We start from the raw sequence: 17,703 nt of genomic DNA, 5'->3' as shown, positions 1-17,703 counted from the left end.
TGAGGCTTACCCACCCTTGGGGGGCAGGGCTCTGCGTGGAGGTAGGGGGCAGGCCCCGATGGACTTGACACCCCTGTTCCCGAATCCAGGCTTACAAAGCATGGCTGAGAAAGCATGGGGAGGAGCAGCAGCTGCCAGCAGTGGGTCTCACCAACCACCAGCTCTTCTTTGTGGGATTTGCCCAGGTATTGCCCTCCTGGGAGGCCAGGGATCTGCCCTTCTCCTGCTTGCTCCTGGGCATGTCATTAGAAGTCTGGGGCATGCAGAAAAGGGACTGGGAAATGGAACTGAAGTTGGAGTGTGGAAGGTGGTCTGGGAAGGCCTCGTGGTCAGAGCCTCTCAATGGGGCCCGAGGAGGGAGAAGGCTTCAGGAGGCTTTTGCAGATGTCAGAGGGCAGGGTGCCCTGCCTGAGGGGGGAGGAGGGAGAAGGATTGATCCTTATGATGCTCCTGTGAGGTGGCTGTGGAGGAGGAAGCTCGGGGACAGAGTGGCTCGTCCAGAGCTACCCAGGAATAAAGTAAGTGGCAGACTCAGCAGGGTCTCCTCCAGGTACTTCGCACTACAGCAGGCATCCTCTGCAGGCTGGGCTTCTTCCCCTCAGACACATCCATCCTGGGCAACCCAGTATCCAGGGTACCTTTGAAAGGCCTTCAAGGAATTTGGGAGGAGGGCACATTCCTCTGCCTTGGTGCTGATAGCAAGGTGTTGGGGCTGGCTAAGCCCTGTCCTGTGTCCCTGAGGCCTCCAGAGCTGAGGGGCTGGGACATGGTAGTGGGTGTCCCAGGGATGGCTCTGCTGCAGCTGAGTCTGTGGCCCTGCCCGAACTAGACACCACATGTCCCCATGTCTGTCCTGGCCTGCAGGTGTGGTGTTCGGTCCGTACACCCGAGAGCTCTCACGAGGGGCTGGTGACCGACCCCCACAGCCCTGCCCGCTTCCGCGTGCTGGGCACTCTCTCCAACTCCCGTGACTTCCTACGGCACTTCGGCTGCCCTGTCGGCTCCCCCATGAACTCAGGGCAGCTGTGTGAGGTGTGGTAGACCTGGGTCAGGGGAGAAATGGCCCGCTGTTGCCAGGGCCTGGGGCAGCTCACCCGGCAAGGCTGTTTGCTCTGGGGTTTGGAGAAGGCAAATGCCAGCTAGGCTGGGTCTGGCCCCTCTATACCACAGATGACATGAGTCCTGGTCCCTTTTTGACCACCACATCGTGCCTCTGTTTTGGGGGTGCCCCTGCCTCCAGCAGAGCCCCCACCATTCACTGTGACATTCTTCCGTGTCACCCTGCCTGGAGGAGGCTGGGATGGGGTGGGGGGGCACCGGCTCCCACAGGAAGGAGTCCACCTCTTCTGGTCCCAAGCTCACTGGGCTTGGGTGACCATGGGGCCTGCTATGCCTGCCGCCCTCTGACCACGCAGGGCCTGGCTGGTGTGCCCCGAGGCTCATTCAGTGCTCTCTCCAGAATAGACTGAGCTCCTTTCAGTCCTGCCCTCAGGGGCTGCCCCCACCCCATGTTCCTCGTGCTGCTGCTCCTAATACTGCTGCCATCCCTCGCTGATAGACCAGCTGTGCTCAGCTCTTAGTGGAAGCCTGAGGGCCTTTATGAGCCTCCCTGCTGCCTCCCGGGTCCCCTGGGCTCAGAGAAGTGTACATGTGTAGGGGATGCTAGTTCCTGTGTCCTGGGGTACAAGTCTTGGGGGGGGTGACTGATTCTCCCTGGACCAAGCAGAAAAGCAGATAGAGCAGGGAGAGGGAAGGATAGAGTTTATTTTTACAGGAAACAGGGTGGGGAGGGAGTGACCCTGGCCCTGTAGGACCCTGTGCCAATAAATAGACATGCATCAGTCAGCCTGTCTCTTCCTTTGGTCCTGTTTTCATTTACTCATTCTACCAATATTTACTGAGCACCTACTGTATGCCAGGTACTCTTCTAGACACTCACTTACTCGCTTACCAGACACTGGGGTCTGAAATTTGAAGCCCCAAGAAGACAGAAAGAGAGGCAGGATGTAGGAATAGAATGAAGTTGAGTCTGCCTGGGTGGAGTACATGCTCTGCTTACTGGTAGCCCATGTCCCCATCGCCAGCTGTCCTACAGCTGGAAGCATTTACCACAGCCCTCCACTGGTGCGTGCAGCTGGGCCTGACACTGAGTCTGGGTAACTGCTTGGCCAGGGTTGGCTTGGAAGATGGGTGGTCCTTACCCTGCAGTGGAGGGAAGACCTGGTAAGATAACACTTCACTCTCTGGAGCTCAGAGCACCACCCTCTCCTTGTGGCTGAGGGGACATGCGTTTCTTCATGTCCTCTAAGGCTAGTGCTCCTGAGACCCACTCATTCCCACCTACACACGCTCATTGAGGCCTACCAAGTGCCAGGCACAGAGATTCCAGGTACAGCTGCCGCCCTCCAGAAAGAGGGAGGGAGAAGGAGCATCTAGTGAATACCTCTTGTGTTCCAGGCACCTCTGCTAGGCGGCTCATTTCTTTAGTCACTCATTCGTTTATTTATTTATACATTCATAGATGATTTTTTAAAGTGTATGGATTACCAATAATGTGCCAGGCACTGGTGATGCAAGATGAATAAGATGGTTCCTTCCCTCTGGTGACCCTTCTTCTGTTGGCACTTTCACCTTCGTGAGCTCATCTGACCCTCACAGCAACATATTTTATAAGTGCTCCAGTTTCCATTTTACAGATCTCACCCTAATCACTTCTCTGTAGTCAGAGACCTGGATTGAAATTGAAGCTCTGATACCTGTAAGAGCTTGAGCCTGTTCCCTAACCTCTTAATGCCTCAGTTTCCTTATCTGTAAAATGAGAACCAGAGAAAAACAGTGGAAAAGATCTCAATCTCAATTCTCTTAAAAACAGTGTTCCCCAAGGTGTAAGTAGGAGTGGTTGTATTTCGTTTGGAAGGGTAAGAGGGAAGCTCTGGAAGTGATTGCTGCTGGGGTCCCTGGTCACTGGTCCCTGGGTGATGGTACCAGCATATATCCCACAGTCTGAATCCTGCCCCAGCATCAGACTGTCCCCATAAAGAGCTCTATGTGGGTCTCTATCAAGTTACTTGGAAGTGCGGCTGCTCACCAAGGGAAGGAAATTGCTGGCTACTCAGAGCAAAGTGGCCTTGGGAACTCCAAGACCAAGGGGAAGCATGGCTTGAGTCTCTGCTCTGAGAGCACAAGTCTAGGAGGGACAGCAAAATGTATTGGAGAGAGGAGGGCAGTCACGTCTGGAAACAAGGTTCTGGCTGCAACTCTGCCAGCCCCTAACTGTGTGACACCAGGCACGGCTTATTCCCTCCTCAGATCTCAGTAACCTTAGCAGTCTGTAAAATAAGTGCGTTGGATGAGATGATCTCTGAGGACGAGATCAACTTTAATTTAAGAAGTGACTTCAAAGGCTAAGCAAGTTCTGGAACCCAAATAAATATTAAGAAATGGCTTGTGAAGTTTGAGTGTTGCCCAGAGAATGAGCTTTATAATGTCAGTGTAATGATAGAGGAGAGAGGCTTGGCATCATAAAGTCTTGCCCTTCCCCTGACACCTGACTTCAGAGGCCATCTTAGGATACTGACTAGCTGGCCACTGTGACATTAAAACCCCATTTTTGCAAAAGGTCAAAGTGTCAAATGATGATGATGATGGTGATGTTGATGATGATAAGCAACCCTCATTTACCAAGTCCCTTTTTTGCTCAACCCTGTGCTTAAGCACTTTAAGAACATCATCTCATTAAATTCCTGTAACAATTTGTAAGGAGGGCCTTATCATTGTATCTATTTTACAACTGAAGAAACTAAGGAAAAAGATGACACAACTTCCAGTGTCAGCTAAGACAGATTACATTAAAGTCAAATTTGGAACTCAGATGCTTTTAATCACCACCATTTAGTCTTCTAAGTCATGACAGAGTTTTGACTTAAGCATATATATGTGTCTTCTGGGCAATTTCATTGTGCTTCCAAGTGAGGCCATCACCAGCAGGTGCATTTCTATGCCACCCAGCTCACCTGGGTCACCTGGGCCACCTGGGCCAGGTACATGTGGCAGCCAGGCAGCTGCAGAAAACCTAAGCACATTTTGAGCTGAAATTAAGCCAGGTAGCACTGTTTGTTGAGCACTCTGCAGGTGCTTGGTTCCAGAGGCAAGGTAAGGTGAACATCAGGTGACAGATATAACCTTCACCCTTAGTGGCCTGCCAAGCTGATAAGTATGCTGATAAGTATGCATCTGTGATATGCTTTACTTTTTTTTTTTTTGGTGGGGATAGGTAATTAGATTTATTTACTTGTTTATTCTTAGAGGAGGTACTGGGGATTGAACCCAGAACCTCATACATGCTAAGCATGCACTCTACTACTTGAGCTATATCCTACTCTCTCTGTGATATGCTTTAGTGTGTTAGGGCAGAAAGGGGAATAAAAGATGGTGCTCCTGGGTGGACACATGAGAGCAGTTATTAGTAAGGTAACATGTGCCACACAGTATGGTTTCACACTTGGAAGTACTCTGGAAATGTCAAGTTGGAAGAGAGTTTCCCATAAGATAAGCACAGTTTCAGTAGATCTATCATGACTCACAAATGGAGACACCTGACAGTTTCCCAATGCTGAACTCTGGGCTGCAAAGAGAGCCCTGAGTGGGCCATTGCACACAAAGATGTTCTGAAGATAAATGCAAAGCCTTTCACTCATTCATTTATCCAACAAATATCTGTTAAGGCTTACCACAAGCCAAGCATTAGATTGGGTGCTAGGGGCCCAAAGATGAGTAAGACGCACCTGTCCTCTAAGAGCTCAGAGAAGTGGGAGGGAGAGGTATGTACCAAGCACGGTAGAAGCACAGGGAAGAAATGAGTAACTTGAAGGATAGAAGAGGAAAGGGTTCCTGCACAGGTGGTACTGAGCTGGAGTACAGAGGATGGGAGAATTTGCTAGATGAAAACAGGGAAGGGTATTCCATACAGAAGGAATAGCAATGTGAAAAGGTTTATCAGCTCGAAGGGGCAGGATATGTTCAGAGATGGTGAAATGTTTAGGCTGATCAGAAGTGGGTAGATGAAAGGGGGCATAAGGAGAGGTAAGAGTCTGGAGAAGGGAAGTTGTAACAGTAGGTATGAAAAAGAAGGTATTGTAACATCTGCTTTCATTCCTGGAATTAGCAGTATGAAGGGCCACAGTGCAATCTGATTTGGAAAAATATCACACAAAGAATGTAGCAACTCAGTGGAAATAGTGCAATGCTGTATCCTGCCTGGAGCATTTCTGGTGTTACAAAAGTGATGTTTTGGGTTGAAAGAGTCTCAGATGAGTAGAGCCATCCAGCAGATGTGCAGCTCTACAGCTCAGGCCATGAATTTGGGGGAAGCACAGCTGGTTTGTGGATGCAATTTGAAGGAAGGTGGTAGGAAGGGACAGGTGATGGGCTACCCCCTGATCGGAGAGCAATTTGACTACAAGGCTGGGGATTTGGCCAAATGGTAGGAAGGAGTGCTTCTGGGAGAGCAATTTGACTGAAGTGAAGCTTGAGGCAGGATATCAATGTTATTGTGAGGCCTTGAATATACTTGCCAGACATTTGCATTTGGCCAGAGAGGCTTGGGTCTTGAGTGCTTGGAGGTGGCAAGCAAGGGACAGACAGCCCTGCAGATTTGAGGTAGCTGGAAAATGACAACTGCTTCCTCTCCAGTTGCCAAGCAACTAGCTTGGCACTTATTATACATTGTCTTATTTTCATTGTCATAAAAACTTAGGAGGGAGATACTTTACTACCCACAGTTCACAGAAGAAACCAAGCTGAGAGAGGTTAGGAAGCTTGCCCAAGTATCACAGCTGGTGAAGGGCAGAATTTGGTTTTAAACACCAGATCTGTCCTCTCTAAAGTTTATGTTCTCCCACCCACCCCAACTTCTATTTTGAAACATTTTAAACCTACAAAAAAGTTGAAACATAGTACAACAAATATTTGATACTTTTCATCTGGAGTCACTGCCTGTAAATAGCCTGTGCTTTATGCCACATCACCTCATCTCTTCTAAGGTACTGGTTGGGATATGACTGAGACAAAATCTGAGATCTGACAGAAGGAAGTCATGGAAAAAGAGATTTAGAAGAAATACATCTACAGATGACTGAAGAAAGTGTGACAAAGCCAGAGACAGAATAGGCAGAACAGGTATGGACCGCCCAATTTCTATTGGTGATGGAAATGAAAGGTCATCCTCGGAATCCAAGCACAGAGTGGAAAAGAGCAACACGTTTTAAAATGGACATCAGACCTTTACATCTATATCTCTATAAATATTTAGCCAACATTCATTCAGTGCTATCTGTGCTATGCCAGGATTTATTCCCCCCCCCAACACTTTCTGCATTCTTTATTGCCTCAGAACCCATTAAATAAGACTCCAGGCCAAATGGTGAGTGTTCTCATCATATGAAGGGGAGAAGAGTTTCTTCCTGTTTTCTCACCTTCTGGACACACATACGCATAGCCCAAACTGAAGAACTTTGAGGTTTGTCTGAAACAGTCAAGAGCTTCAGAGACTGAAAGGTCAAGATTCATATCCTGATTTTACTACTTACTATACGACTTCCTTTGTAAAATGGACACAATCCTACCAAACTCAAAAGGTTGTGTGAACAATATATACACTTTAAAATCAGTTCTGACATAAACAGTGTCGGTTACATTTCTTCTAAGTCATAAAGGGGAGAGGAAGACAAAAGACAGACTGAGGACAAAACCTTATCTTGTTCCATTTTTAACTCCAGATCTTCGCATTAGATCCACTGGCTCCGCACGTGGATTTAAGGTGGTATCCACATCCTCATGGTAATATTAGAGCACTCATCTGGCTGGGGAATGTTATGAGGTTAATATTCCACAGTGGTGTGGGGCTAGACAGATTACATAGACTTCAAACAGACGGCAATCAAGCGTTCTGGATTTCAAGAATTTCGTCCGTTTGTCCCACCACACAGCCAACTGGGGTGTCACTGTGGGTAGTATTCACACTGCTATGTGGAAACCTACTGGCGGTCTCGGCTCGCAGCCGGCTCAGTATCTACAGCCGCGGGCGCACCTGAATCCCAGACCGCGTTCAGGAAACTCCAGGTCCGAGCCGGGGCGGCGCCTATGGCGCGCGGGAGGCTGGGAATTGTAGTTTTCAGACGACTTCGGAGGGCGGGATCCGAGGGCTGGGAGTCCCAGGCCGCGGGGGTGGGCGAGTCTCCGCGGCGTTTCCGGTCGCAGGCGGGCTCTCGAGAAAGAGGGGCGCCGTGGGCGACGCGCGCGAGGCCATCTGGGAAACGGGGCGGTGCGGGCGGTGCGCGCGCAGCCGGTGCGCGCGCAGCCGGTCGGCAGTGGCGGCGGAGATGGAGGAGGGCAACCGGGACAAGGCACCTCTGCAGACCCAGCAGCCCCCAGCGACGTCCCCCGGTGGCGGGGACGAGAAGCCGAGCGGCAAGGAGCGGCGGGATGCCGGGGACAAGGACAAAGAGCAGGAGCTGGTGAGGCGCGGCCCCAGGAACCGGCGGAGGAGGCCGCAGGCTGAGTCACGACGGCTCCTCAGGCCCCGGGCCCGACTCCCAACCGCCCCACGGCGCCCCGGAGAGGGCGGATGGGGCGGCCCTCGGGGCTCCCGGCACCCCGCCTCTCTGTCCCTCATCCTCCATTCCGCGCTGTCACCTCCGCCGCTTCTACCAGTCCTCTCTACTGCCTCGTGAGGTGGGCCCGGGCGGGTCATTGTCACCCCGTTTTTTAGAACGGCGTCCAAGCAGAGCCTGACCCAGAAGCCAGGCTGCCTTCCCATCAGGGTTTCCCATTCCCGCTCTCTTCCTTTGTGCACTTGGTCCCTTCTAAGGAGGCAGGCTTACTCTCCACCTGCCCTAGGGTGAATGGGAGGAGGATGTGTTTGGGATTCCTTCTCTTGATGAGCTTCTTCCCCCAATCTCCAGTCTGAGGAGGACAAACAACTTCAGGATGAACTGGAGATGCTCGTGGAACGACTCGGGGTGAGTCACAATGTTATCATGAGCAGGTGCATATGTGGATCTTTCCTTCTTTGAATTATTTCAACTTGGTGCAACAACTCTGAGGTATAGGGAGAGATGAACTGTATTTTAGGGTCTGTGTTATGACAATGTTATCGTCAGGGTCGGGGAGTAACAAAAGATATTTGAAAGATTTTGTAGTTTTCTCTTGTAGGAGAAGCAGTTCTTGAACTCTTTAAGTGGAGTCATTTGTTTTTGTGGCAGGCAGTGTGCAGGGAGTTGGGCAATCATAGATCAATAAGGCACAGTTAACTTTCCTAGAGGAGTTGTTAAATACCTCTATTATGACTTAAGGGATGAGACTCCTTTTGTCTGAGCCCTAATGTCTCCTGATCAGGAAAAGGACACGTCCCTATACCGACCAGCCTTGGAGGAACTGCGGAGGCAGATTCGTTCTTCCACAACTTCCATGACTTCAGTGCCCAAGCCTCTCAAATTTCTGCGTCCACACTATGGCAAACTGAAGGAAATCTATGAGAACATGGCCCCTGGAGAGAATAAGGTAAAACTATTTCCAAAGCTGGTGGAGGCCTAGTTTAGTAATTCCTTTTCATCTAGACCATGGGGCACATGGTGAGTCACAGGAAGACTGGTGGATCTGAGATCTGAGCTAGTTGAACAGAGCTCATCATAGTCAAAATGCTCACATAAGAACTGACAGGAAGATTGTCTTCAGAAAAAACAGTATTTCTGTCATTTATGTTGCACCTTGAGATACCATTATCATGGCCTATTTATTATTAACTTACTTTTAACCTTAATTTCTGTCTGTACTTTATACACCATGTACTTTCATTTGTTTCATCTCTGAAATATAGCCCCAGTTCAGTAACTTTTCTGCCTATTGATACAATCCTAATCCAGGAAATTTCTAATTCTCATCTGAACTACTGCAGCAGCCTCCTAACTGACTCTTCCTTTTGTCCGTGACCTCCTACACAGTTTTTCATACAGCAGCCATAGTGATCTTTCTAGTGTATGAGTCTTTTCTCCTTAAAACCTTGTAATAGTTTTATTATTGCAATTGGAATAAAATTCAGTCTCCATCTTTCTTCACTCTCCCCTTGTTACCACCCTTCAGCCATGTTGGTTCAAAAGGGAGACAGCCAAACTAACCTTAGGGTTATTATGAGGCTTAGTTGAGATAACATGTTTAAATTTTTAGTATCAAGGCTGGTAATGTAATTAACATTTAATTTTGGGGATAGTGACAGTGCTGTTGATTCCATAATGTAACATTAGTTTTACCCTAGATTTGACTTCAAAGGATTTGTTTCTTTATAGCGTTTTGCTGCTGACATTATCTCAGTTTTGGCCATGACCATGAGTGGGGAGCGTGAGTGCCTCAAATATCGTCTAGTGGGCTCCCAGGAGGAATTGGCATCATGGGGTCATGAGTACGTCAGGTAAGACCTTTTCTTTTTGGGAGTCTGAAGGGAGTTCTGAGGTATAGTTCTGAGTTCTTTCTTGAAGTACCAGTGCATTGAGTTTCCCAGACACTGAATTCCTTGATCCACAGGGAAGTGCTTCCCATGAATCTGTGCTCCCCTAATGGTTTGGGCCTGTCCATAGGCATCTGGCAGGAGAAGTGGCTAAGGAGTGGCAGGAGCTGGATGATGCAGAGAAGACGCAGCGGGAGCCACTGTTGACCCTGGTGAAGGAGATTGTCCCCTACAACATGGCCCACAATGCAGAGCACGAGGCCTGCGACCTACTCATGGAAATTGAGCAGGTGGATATGCTGGAAAAAGACATTGATGAGAATGCATATGCCAAGGTCTGCCTCTATCTCACCAGGTGAGTGAGCAAGGTAGGGATTGGTGGCAGGCCTACCCTCTCCAGCACTTCTTTCTCAGTTGTGCCTCCATTATTCTCCAAGAGCATCTGCTTTGAAGGTAGCAATCAAGCTGTAGTTAACTTGTTGACATCTGTGAGCTTCTTGAGGACAGAAGCATGTCTCCTTAGTAGTCCCAAGAACTAGCATAATGCCTAGTATATAGTAGGCATTCAGTATATTTGTTTTGGGTCAGTGAATTAAATGGGATAAATGAATGTCTGGGACTTTCTGATTCCTTTATTACTTTTACCTTTGTAGTTGTGTGAATTATGTACCCGAGCCTGAGAACTCCGCCTTGCTGCGTTGTGCCTTGGGTGTGTTCCGAAAGTTCAGTCGCTTCCCTGAAGCTCTAAGATTGGCACTGATGCTCAATGACATGGAGCTGGTAGAAGATATTTTTACCTCCTGCAAGGATGTGTATGTAAAGGAAGAAGTTGGCAGGGGGAGAGATAAGCTCATGGATGGGACATTTGCATGAAGTGCTGGGACTTGTAGTTTGTGGTTAGGGCTTGAAGTGTTTTTCTGTGCCCTTAGTGGATGAGGGTTGAGCAGATGTGATGACTCTCTCCCACAGGGTTGTACAGAAGCAAATGGCATTCATGCTAGGCCGGCATGGGGTGTTTTTAGAGCTGAGTGAAGATGTGGAGGAGTATGAAGACCTGACAGAGATCATGTCCAATGTACAGCTCAACAGCAACTTCTTGGCATTAGCTCGGGAGGTGAGAGATTCATTGCCCTTTTCCATCAAGGTTTTTGCTTGTGATTCTGCTTGGCATTTCACCTCCCTGACTGTGCCTCTGACTAGACTCTCCTTGGTTAGAATTGTCATTCAATGGGATAACAGAAGGGACAGCTAGGGGAGGACTGGGGGAGCAGTTGTGACCCTCTGACTTCTCTTCAGCTGGACATCATGGAGCCCAAGGTACCTGATGACATCTATAAAACCCATCTAGAGAACAACAGTGAGTAGCCATCCCCATGTGTGTGGGGATTGGAGGATTGGTAATTATGTCCCTTGTACTGAGAGTGATGGCTTGGCCCAACATGCTTGTCCTATAGAACTCAGAATTCCTACATACCTTTTCTCTAGGTCACTGTTGGGGGCATAGATAGAAGATCCTAGGGGGCCACCTCAGAATCAGAGACAAGCTGCCATGTCGTGTTCCTTTCTTGTCCTACTCTAAAGCTTTCTTTCTTCATTTCTCGCCTTTGCAGGGTTTGGGGGCAGTGGCTCTCAAGTGGACTCTGCCCGAATGAACCTGGCCTCCTCTTTTGTGAACGGCTTTGTGAATGCAGCATTTGGCCAGGACAAGCTCCTGACTGATGATGGCAACAAATGGCTTTACAAGAACAAGGACCATGGTATAATTCTGTTCCTACTTTATGTTGGTGTAGCTTTGGTCACTTGTGTTGTCCTCCTATGTTCATATGTTAACCTGACAAGGGATCCCCAGGGCTGGTCTTTGGAGAGCTCTTTATAACAGTTTTCTCAGGGCAGGGCCATTTTAAGACTGAAAGATTTTTTCTCGGTTTAGGGATGTTGAGTGCAGCTGCATCCCTTGGCATGATTCTACTGTGGGATGTGGATGGTGGCCTTACCCAGATTGACAAGTACCTGTACTCTTCTGAGGATTATATCAAGGTGGGTTTGAGCACAATCCACTAACGTGGACAACCAGTCTCCCCTGTACCTTGCCAATGTTCTAGGGCCCTCAGGGCTTCCCTTTCACTGGTAAGGTCTACCTGGTTTTAAACTCCAGTAAGGCAGTGCTGTAATGAGGCCCATGTTGCATCCTTTGTGGTGAGGAATGTAGAGTACCCTGAGTGAAGAATCTGTTTGCATTTTGCAGTCAGGAGCCCTCCTGGCCTGTGGCATCGTGAACTCTGGGGTCCGGAATGAGTGTGACCCTGCTTTGGCACTGCTCTCAGACTACGTCCTCCACAACAGCAATACTATGAGACTTGGTTCCATCTTTGGGTAAGGCTTCTTGCTTCTCCTGGTGGTGCTCAGACTGTAAGCTCTGTGAAAACAGAATTGGGCCCTTCACCTTTGTATTGCCAAAGACTACCACTGTGCCTGTTGAGTTTTGGCTCTTGGTGACTGTTGCAATGACCAAGCCTTATTTTGTTTCTTCCTTGTGTTATCCTTGGATGTGTGTCGGGGACCTGCCTCTCCCTGGCTTTTGCAGGCTTGGCTTGGCCTATGCTGGTTCCAATCGTGAAGATGTTCTAACACTGCTACTACCTGTGATGGGAGATTCCAAGTCCAGCATGGAGGTGAGTAGAGGCTCTTGGTTATTTAGGGGAGATAGGGAAGGTGCTCTTAGTCCTACCAGTCTCTGTGATAAATAGTGGGAAAAAAGTGTATGTGTGTGAGGGGAAGGTGTATCATTTCAGTAAAATTGCCTGGAATTGACTTCAGGTGATATTGAGGATAAAGAGTTAACATTTTGGTGTTGAGTTCCAGCCCTTGGTATCCATGAAGAAGTACCAGAATAGAGTGGGGAGTAACTTAACCTAGCTTGGGATGGGTAATTCTCACTCACTGTTTTAGTCATTAGCCAACTTTGAATTTTCTTACTTGTGCAGAATCATTTTAGTGATTGTTAGATATAGTATTGTGGCTAAAAGCAAAGATTTTAGTCAAAAAAACCTCAGTTCAGATTCTGCCACCTTTGCTTACAAGCAGTGTGATCTTGGACATGTAACTGAATCTCTTCAGGTATCATTTTTTTCATCAATAAAAGAGGAATAATAGCAGGACCTGCTTCATGGCGTTGTGAGGATTAAATGTTAATAGTACACAAAGCGTTTGGCGTAGTGGCTGATGTGCAGTAAGTATTCAGTGAGTGGTTGCTGCTGTTGTTATTCTGATCTACCACCAGAAAGGGATTATTACCTTATGTGGTTTCAGTGAACTATGAAATTGGCTATTTTGAATCAAGATAGGTAAACAACTGTTTTAATAACTTTGCATGTGTAAATGCTTTTCCTGTTTCTAGGTGGCAGGTGTGACAGCTTTAGCATGTGGAATGATAGCAGTGGGATCCTGCAATGGCGATGTCACTTCCACTATCCTTCAGACCATCATGGAGAAGTCAGAGACTGAGCTCAAGGACACTTATGCCCGTTGGCTTCCTCTTGGACTGGGCCTCAACCACCTGGGTGAGGAGGTGTCTCTGGGAAAAAGGCTGATAGTAACTGGGTACAACAAGGAGGGTTTATGTGTCAGGCTGTGCTGGAAGGGACTATGTGTCCTCTGACCCCTTGAATCTCTCCTGTAGGGAAGGGAGAGGCCATCGAAGCCATCCTGGCTGCACTGGAGGTTGTGTCAGAGCCGTTCCGCAGTTTTGCCAACACGCTGGTGGATGTGTGTGCCTATGCAGGTCTGTCTTTGTTCTTCTCTGGTGACTCTTCACTTTTGGACCTTTTTTCAGACAGTTTCTCCTTTCTCAGTCATTTTGATCTGCCTTCAGTTCTTTAGCTTCTGTTCCTAGAGTAAGCTTTTCCTTGGTGTCTTCTCATTTCTACCCTTCCTTGCCATTACACTCTGCCACAGGTTCTGGGAATGTGCTGAAGGTGCAGCAGCTGCTCCACATTTGCAGTGAACACTTTGACTCCAAGGAAAAGGAGGAGGACAAAGACAAGAAGGAAAAGAAGGACAAGGACAAGAAGGAAGCCCCTGCTGACATGGGAGCACATCAGGTTCTGTGGGCAGTTGGGCACAGTCCACATGAGGCTCTGAGAAAAGATAAGCGTGGGTTTGCGCTCATTTTTGAGCCCCTCTGGGTATCGCTGTGTATAGCATGAGACTGGGTTCAAAAATGGGGGATCAGGGTGTGCCTCACAGGACGGCTTTTTTTTTTTTTTCTTTTCTTAGATGGGGTTTGAGTCAAGGGTGAGTTTTTAGTTCCCTGAGCTCATTGGGTTCTGCTGCCTCTTCACTTGCAGGGAGTGGCTGTGCTGGGGATCGCCCTTATTGCTATGGGGGAGGAGATTGGTGCAGAGATGGCACTACGAACCTTTGGCCACCTGGTAAGTAGGAGAAGATTGGAATTATATTGGCTTTGATACCTGAAGTTCCTCTCAGGTCCTCCTTTGATGCCCAGGAGACTTCTCTGTTGAGTTTTCTCAGTGGAGAAATGGTCTTTTTGCTGTGCTCTTTCTACAAAAATTGGTTAAGGCCCCTTTTACCTGTCAGTCAGTTCCTAAAACCAAGCTTGTTTTTGCTGCTTTCTGTAGTTTCCTTGTTACTTTCTTTTATCACCAGCTGAGATACGGGGAGCCTACACTCCGAAGGGCTGTGCCTTTAGCACTGGCTTTAATCTCTGTTTCAAATCCACGACTCAACATCCTGGATACCCTAAGCAAATTCTCTCATGATGCTGATCCAGAAGTTTCCTATAATTCCATCTTTGCCATGGGCATGGTGGGCAGTGGTGAGTACCAATCAGAAAGAGATCATAAGCACCTTGGGGGAAAGGTTGAGGCCCTTTTTTCAAGTCTCTGTAATTATGCTTAACATTTCCAGGTACCAATAATGCCCGTCTGGCTGCAATGCTGCGCCAGTTAGCCCAGTATCATGCTAAGGACCCCAACAACCTCTTCATGGTGCGCTTGGCGCAGGTAAAGAATAGAACTCTTCTCCTTAGAGCAAGTGTGCCAAGGGAGGTGTCTGTGATGAAAGGGAGACCCAACGCTATGTGAAGGGGACCTTGCATTCGGCCTGGAAGGGAGAATGTGAGCAAGTTGTGGGGTTTCTTTGTGGCCAGGTTATGTGAGTTTTCCTCAGGTGTGACTCCCCATCTCCACTTCTCTCTTTTTTTTCAGGGCCTAACACATTTAGGGAAGGGCACGCTCACCCTCTGCCCCTACCACAGTGACCGGCAGCTTATGAGTCAAGTGGCTGTGGCTGGGCTGCTCACTGTGCTTGTCTCTTTCCTGGATGTCCGCAACAGTGAGTTGCTGTCAGGAATTTTCTATGGTGGCACATGGTGCCCTTTCTCCACCCCTACCAGGGACACCTTGGGAACTTAGGAGCAAGACTCTGAGTTAACTCTGTACCACTCTGGGTTCCTAAGGTTCTTTGAGCCTCATAAGACTTTCATCTCCTACACTTTTGATCTGGCCCAAAGAGATTTTCTTTTGAGGATGCAAAACTGAGCCCAGTTTCTGCCCCTCAGTGACTGGGGAAAAGTGATCAAGTCTGCAGGCTGTAGGCAGAGTAAGGTGGTTGCATCTCCTGTTCGTAGTAGGGAAGGTTGTGGGTTCAGCAGTGTTATTGAGGGGTTAAAGAGCAAGGGCTGGAGTGGGTCCCAGGGTTTAGGCCAGGTCTGCCCTGATGCCTCTAACTACATTTGTCCTGTATTCTTCCTTCAGTCATCCTAGGCAAGTCACACTATGTATTGTATGGACTGGTGGCTGCCATGCAGCCCCGAATGCTGGTCACATTCGATGAGGAGCTGCGGCCATTGCCAGTGTCTGTCCGTGTGGGCCAGGTGAGGGGTTGAACATGGGAGGGCTCAGGCTGTATTCTAGAGCTTACAGAATGCATATATCCCTGCTTCTTTGCAACTGGTATGGGCACTGGGTTGCTGCTGCACTCCTATCCAGAGTTCCTTCATCTCAGCTTTCTCACCCAACAGGCAGTGGATGTGGTGGGCCAGGCCGGCAAGCCGAAGACCATCACAGGGTTCCAGACACACACAACCCCAGTGTTGTTGGCTCACGGGGAGCGGGCAGAATTGGCCACTGAGGAGTTTCTTCCTGTCACCCCCATTCTGGAAGGTTTTGTTATCCTTCGGAAGAACCCCAACTATGACCTCTAAATGGCCACCACAGGCTCTGAGCTGTAGCTGATATGTCAGTGGGCTGTGCTTCCTGTTGCCAGGGGTGGACACTGTTCCAGACCTTTGGGGGAATTGTTACCTCCTGTTCTTTTGTTACTGACTGAGATAACTTTGTTGAATAAAGACCTTTATCCCTGAGATCTCTCTGTGTCTGTTTTCTGGGGTATTGTGGCTGGAGGCCAGACTGGGGTAGGGAGTGGATGTGAGAGGGTATTGTTTGTAGCAACTCTGAGCTTGGGCTAGCAGGGAGGCTGCCCTGAATGGGAAAAACTAAGACCCTTTCCTTTCTCCCACCTTCGTAATCATCTTGAAACAGTGGTTCCTCTTTAGGGACGTGAACCTTTGAGAAGCTGATATATGTAATGGTTCTTTCTAGGAGGTGTATACACAAATTTTTACAAAAACTCTTAGAAACAACTTTCTAGGGCTTGTGGATCCCATATACTGCCTATTCCCACCCACCAATGCACACCCACCTCAAGCCTGTCATTCCCTGACTTTGGACTAAGGATCCTTGCTCTTAAGAGGCAGCAGAGTTAGCCTCACTCTTTCTTTTTTTGTTGTTGTCGTTTGGTGGGGGAAGGAGGGAGATTAGGTTTATTTATTTATTTACTTACTTATTTTTTAATGGAGTTACTGGAGATTGAACTCAGAACGTCATGCATGCTAAGCACTTACTCTACCACTCACCTATACCCCTCCCCTCCAGTCCCACTCCAACCGGACTTCTGTGCTGCTGAATGAAAGGGATGACCCTCTTGTCCTTTTGGAGAAGCTGCTATTTGAGAGATTCATTCATGTTAATATCTACCTCTGGGCTGTCCTTGAAAGAAGCTTGACCCTGACCTTCCTCTTAGTAGGGCAATGGGAAAGATGTGGGCTTCTTCCTGGAATGTAATCACTCGATCTGTGGTGCTTCTTCCTGGTGGGGCTGCTACAAGCATAGCTACACTGCTGTCGGGGGTGAGGGGGCTGGACCCCTGTGGATGCAGCAGAGGAGAACATGTGTCTCTCTCAGATCACTGCTAGCATTGATCCTACACTTACTGTGGGTTTAACCACTGAACAGTGACCGGTACTTAAGCCATCAATAAATGTTGAAAGAATAATTGTTCTACGTAATAATGAGATCTCACAACAACTTGGAGAGATAAGTATTATCCCTGTGTTTTGGTGAGAGGTTCAGTAACTTATTCAAGGTCACATACTAAGTAGTAGAGCCAGGATTGGAATCTAAGTCCCTGACTCCAAAGCTATGCTTTATTCACTACATTAATGTCTCTGTAGCCTTGGAGACTTGTGAAGTGGACCCTGTTGTAGTCCAGGCTCTGGGCTAGCTGGAGATGCAACAACTTTGGATTGAGGGTCTGCATTATCTTCTCCGCTCTTACTTGGCAGCCTGTATGAAACCTGTATAAAAGGTAGAGTGCTGGACTTGGGCGTCAGAAGACCTGTAAAGCCCTTTTAATGGGAACTGCTATAGTCTTCAGCAAATCAGTGTGTCTGATGAGCCTCTATTATCTCTACAGTGGGGATATAGTAATTGCTTGACCTGATTTTTTTTGGGAGAGTTAAGCTTTTATTTTATATTATTTTTTAATTGAAGTATAATTGATTTATAATGTTGTGTACCTCACCTGATTTCTAATGGTGATGTTAAAATAAGAAATTAGAATGTGATTTCCATGCAACTGAACATTCCTCAACAATAAAAAGAAACAAGTGACACAAGTAACAACATGAATGAATCTCAGATTTATTATTCTGCATGAAAGAATCCAGATTAAAAAAGAGAGTCCATATTCTATTAGTTCATAAATACAAATTTTCATTTATATTCAATTCTAGTGACAGAACAGCAGATCAGTGGTTATCTGTGGACAGGAGTGAAGAGAAAGATGATTACAAAGGAAGAAAACTTTTGAGAGTGATGGAATTGGTCAGCATCTTGATTGTATTA

At 47.8% G+C, this 17,703-nt stretch overlaps 2 protein-coding genes across 7 annotated transcripts in view; both read left to right on the top strand.

The window, feature by feature from the left end:
* The window catches only part of ECE2 (endothelin converting enzyme 2), a 30,078-nt gene extending 28,247 nt beyond the window's left edge, over positions 1-1,831 (top strand). For 3 of the 6 annotated variants that reach the window (XM_074366871.1, XM_074366868.1, XM_074366863.1), the window contains one exon: positions 90-1,001. In XM_074366871.1, coding sequence (XP_074222972.1) covers positions 90-644 — 555 coding nt within the window. In that variant the 3' untranslated portion in view covers positions 645-1,001. Of the gene's footprint in view, positions 1-89 lie in introns of all 6 variants that reach the window. The other 3 variants (XM_010947872.2, XM_010947870.2, XM_010947874.3) reach the window with 2 other exon arrangements.
* Positions 1,832-7,325: 5,494 nt separating this feature from the next.
* PSMD2 (proteasome 26S subunit ubiquitin receptor, non-ATPase 2) lies at positions 7,326-15,881 on the top strand. The gene is made up of 21 exons (XM_074366859.1): positions 7,326-7,514; positions 7,962-8,018; positions 8,395-8,559; positions 9,342-9,463; positions 9,630-9,854; positions 10,153-10,311; positions 10,469-10,613; positions 10,796-10,856; positions 11,110-11,256; positions 11,430-11,536; positions 11,745-11,872; positions 12,084-12,171; positions 12,897-13,059; positions 13,179-13,280; positions 13,454-13,599; positions 13,846-13,929; positions 14,165-14,333; positions 14,426-14,520; positions 14,725-14,851; positions 15,274-15,392; positions 15,540-15,881. Exons 1-21 carry the CDS (start codon positions 7,380-7,382, stop codon positions 15,720-15,722), a joined length of 2,727 nt encoding a protein of 908 aa, XP_074222960.1. The 5' UTR covers positions 7,326-7,379; the 3' UTR covers positions 15,723-15,881.
* The last annotated feature ends 1,822 nt before the right edge of the window (positions 15,882-17,703 follow it).

The sequence above is a fragment of the Camelus bactrianus genome, chromosome 1 (genome assembly GCF_048773025.1).
Source record: "Camelus bactrianus isolate YW-2024 breed Bactrian camel chromosome 1, ASM4877302v1, whole genome shotgun sequence".
NCBI classification, from domain to species: domain Eukaryota; kingdom Metazoa; phylum Chordata; class Mammalia; order Artiodactyla; family Camelidae; genus Camelus; species Camelus bactrianus.
This window is presented reverse-complemented; position numbering and strand designations above follow the sequence as displayed.

Coding starts and splice junctions, on each gene's coding strand:
- PSMD2 (XM_074366859.1), top strand. CDS start 7,380: ATGGAGGAGGGCAACCGGGACAAGGCACCTCTGCAGACCCAGCAGCCC. Junction 8,019..8,394: donor TGCTCGTGGAACGACTCGGG/GTGAGTCACAAT, acceptor TCTCCTGATCAG/GAAAAGGACACGTCCCTATA. Junction 13,930..14,164: donor TACGAACCTTTGGCCACCTG/GTAAGTAGGAGA, acceptor TTTTATCACCAG/CTGAGATACGGGGAGCCTAC.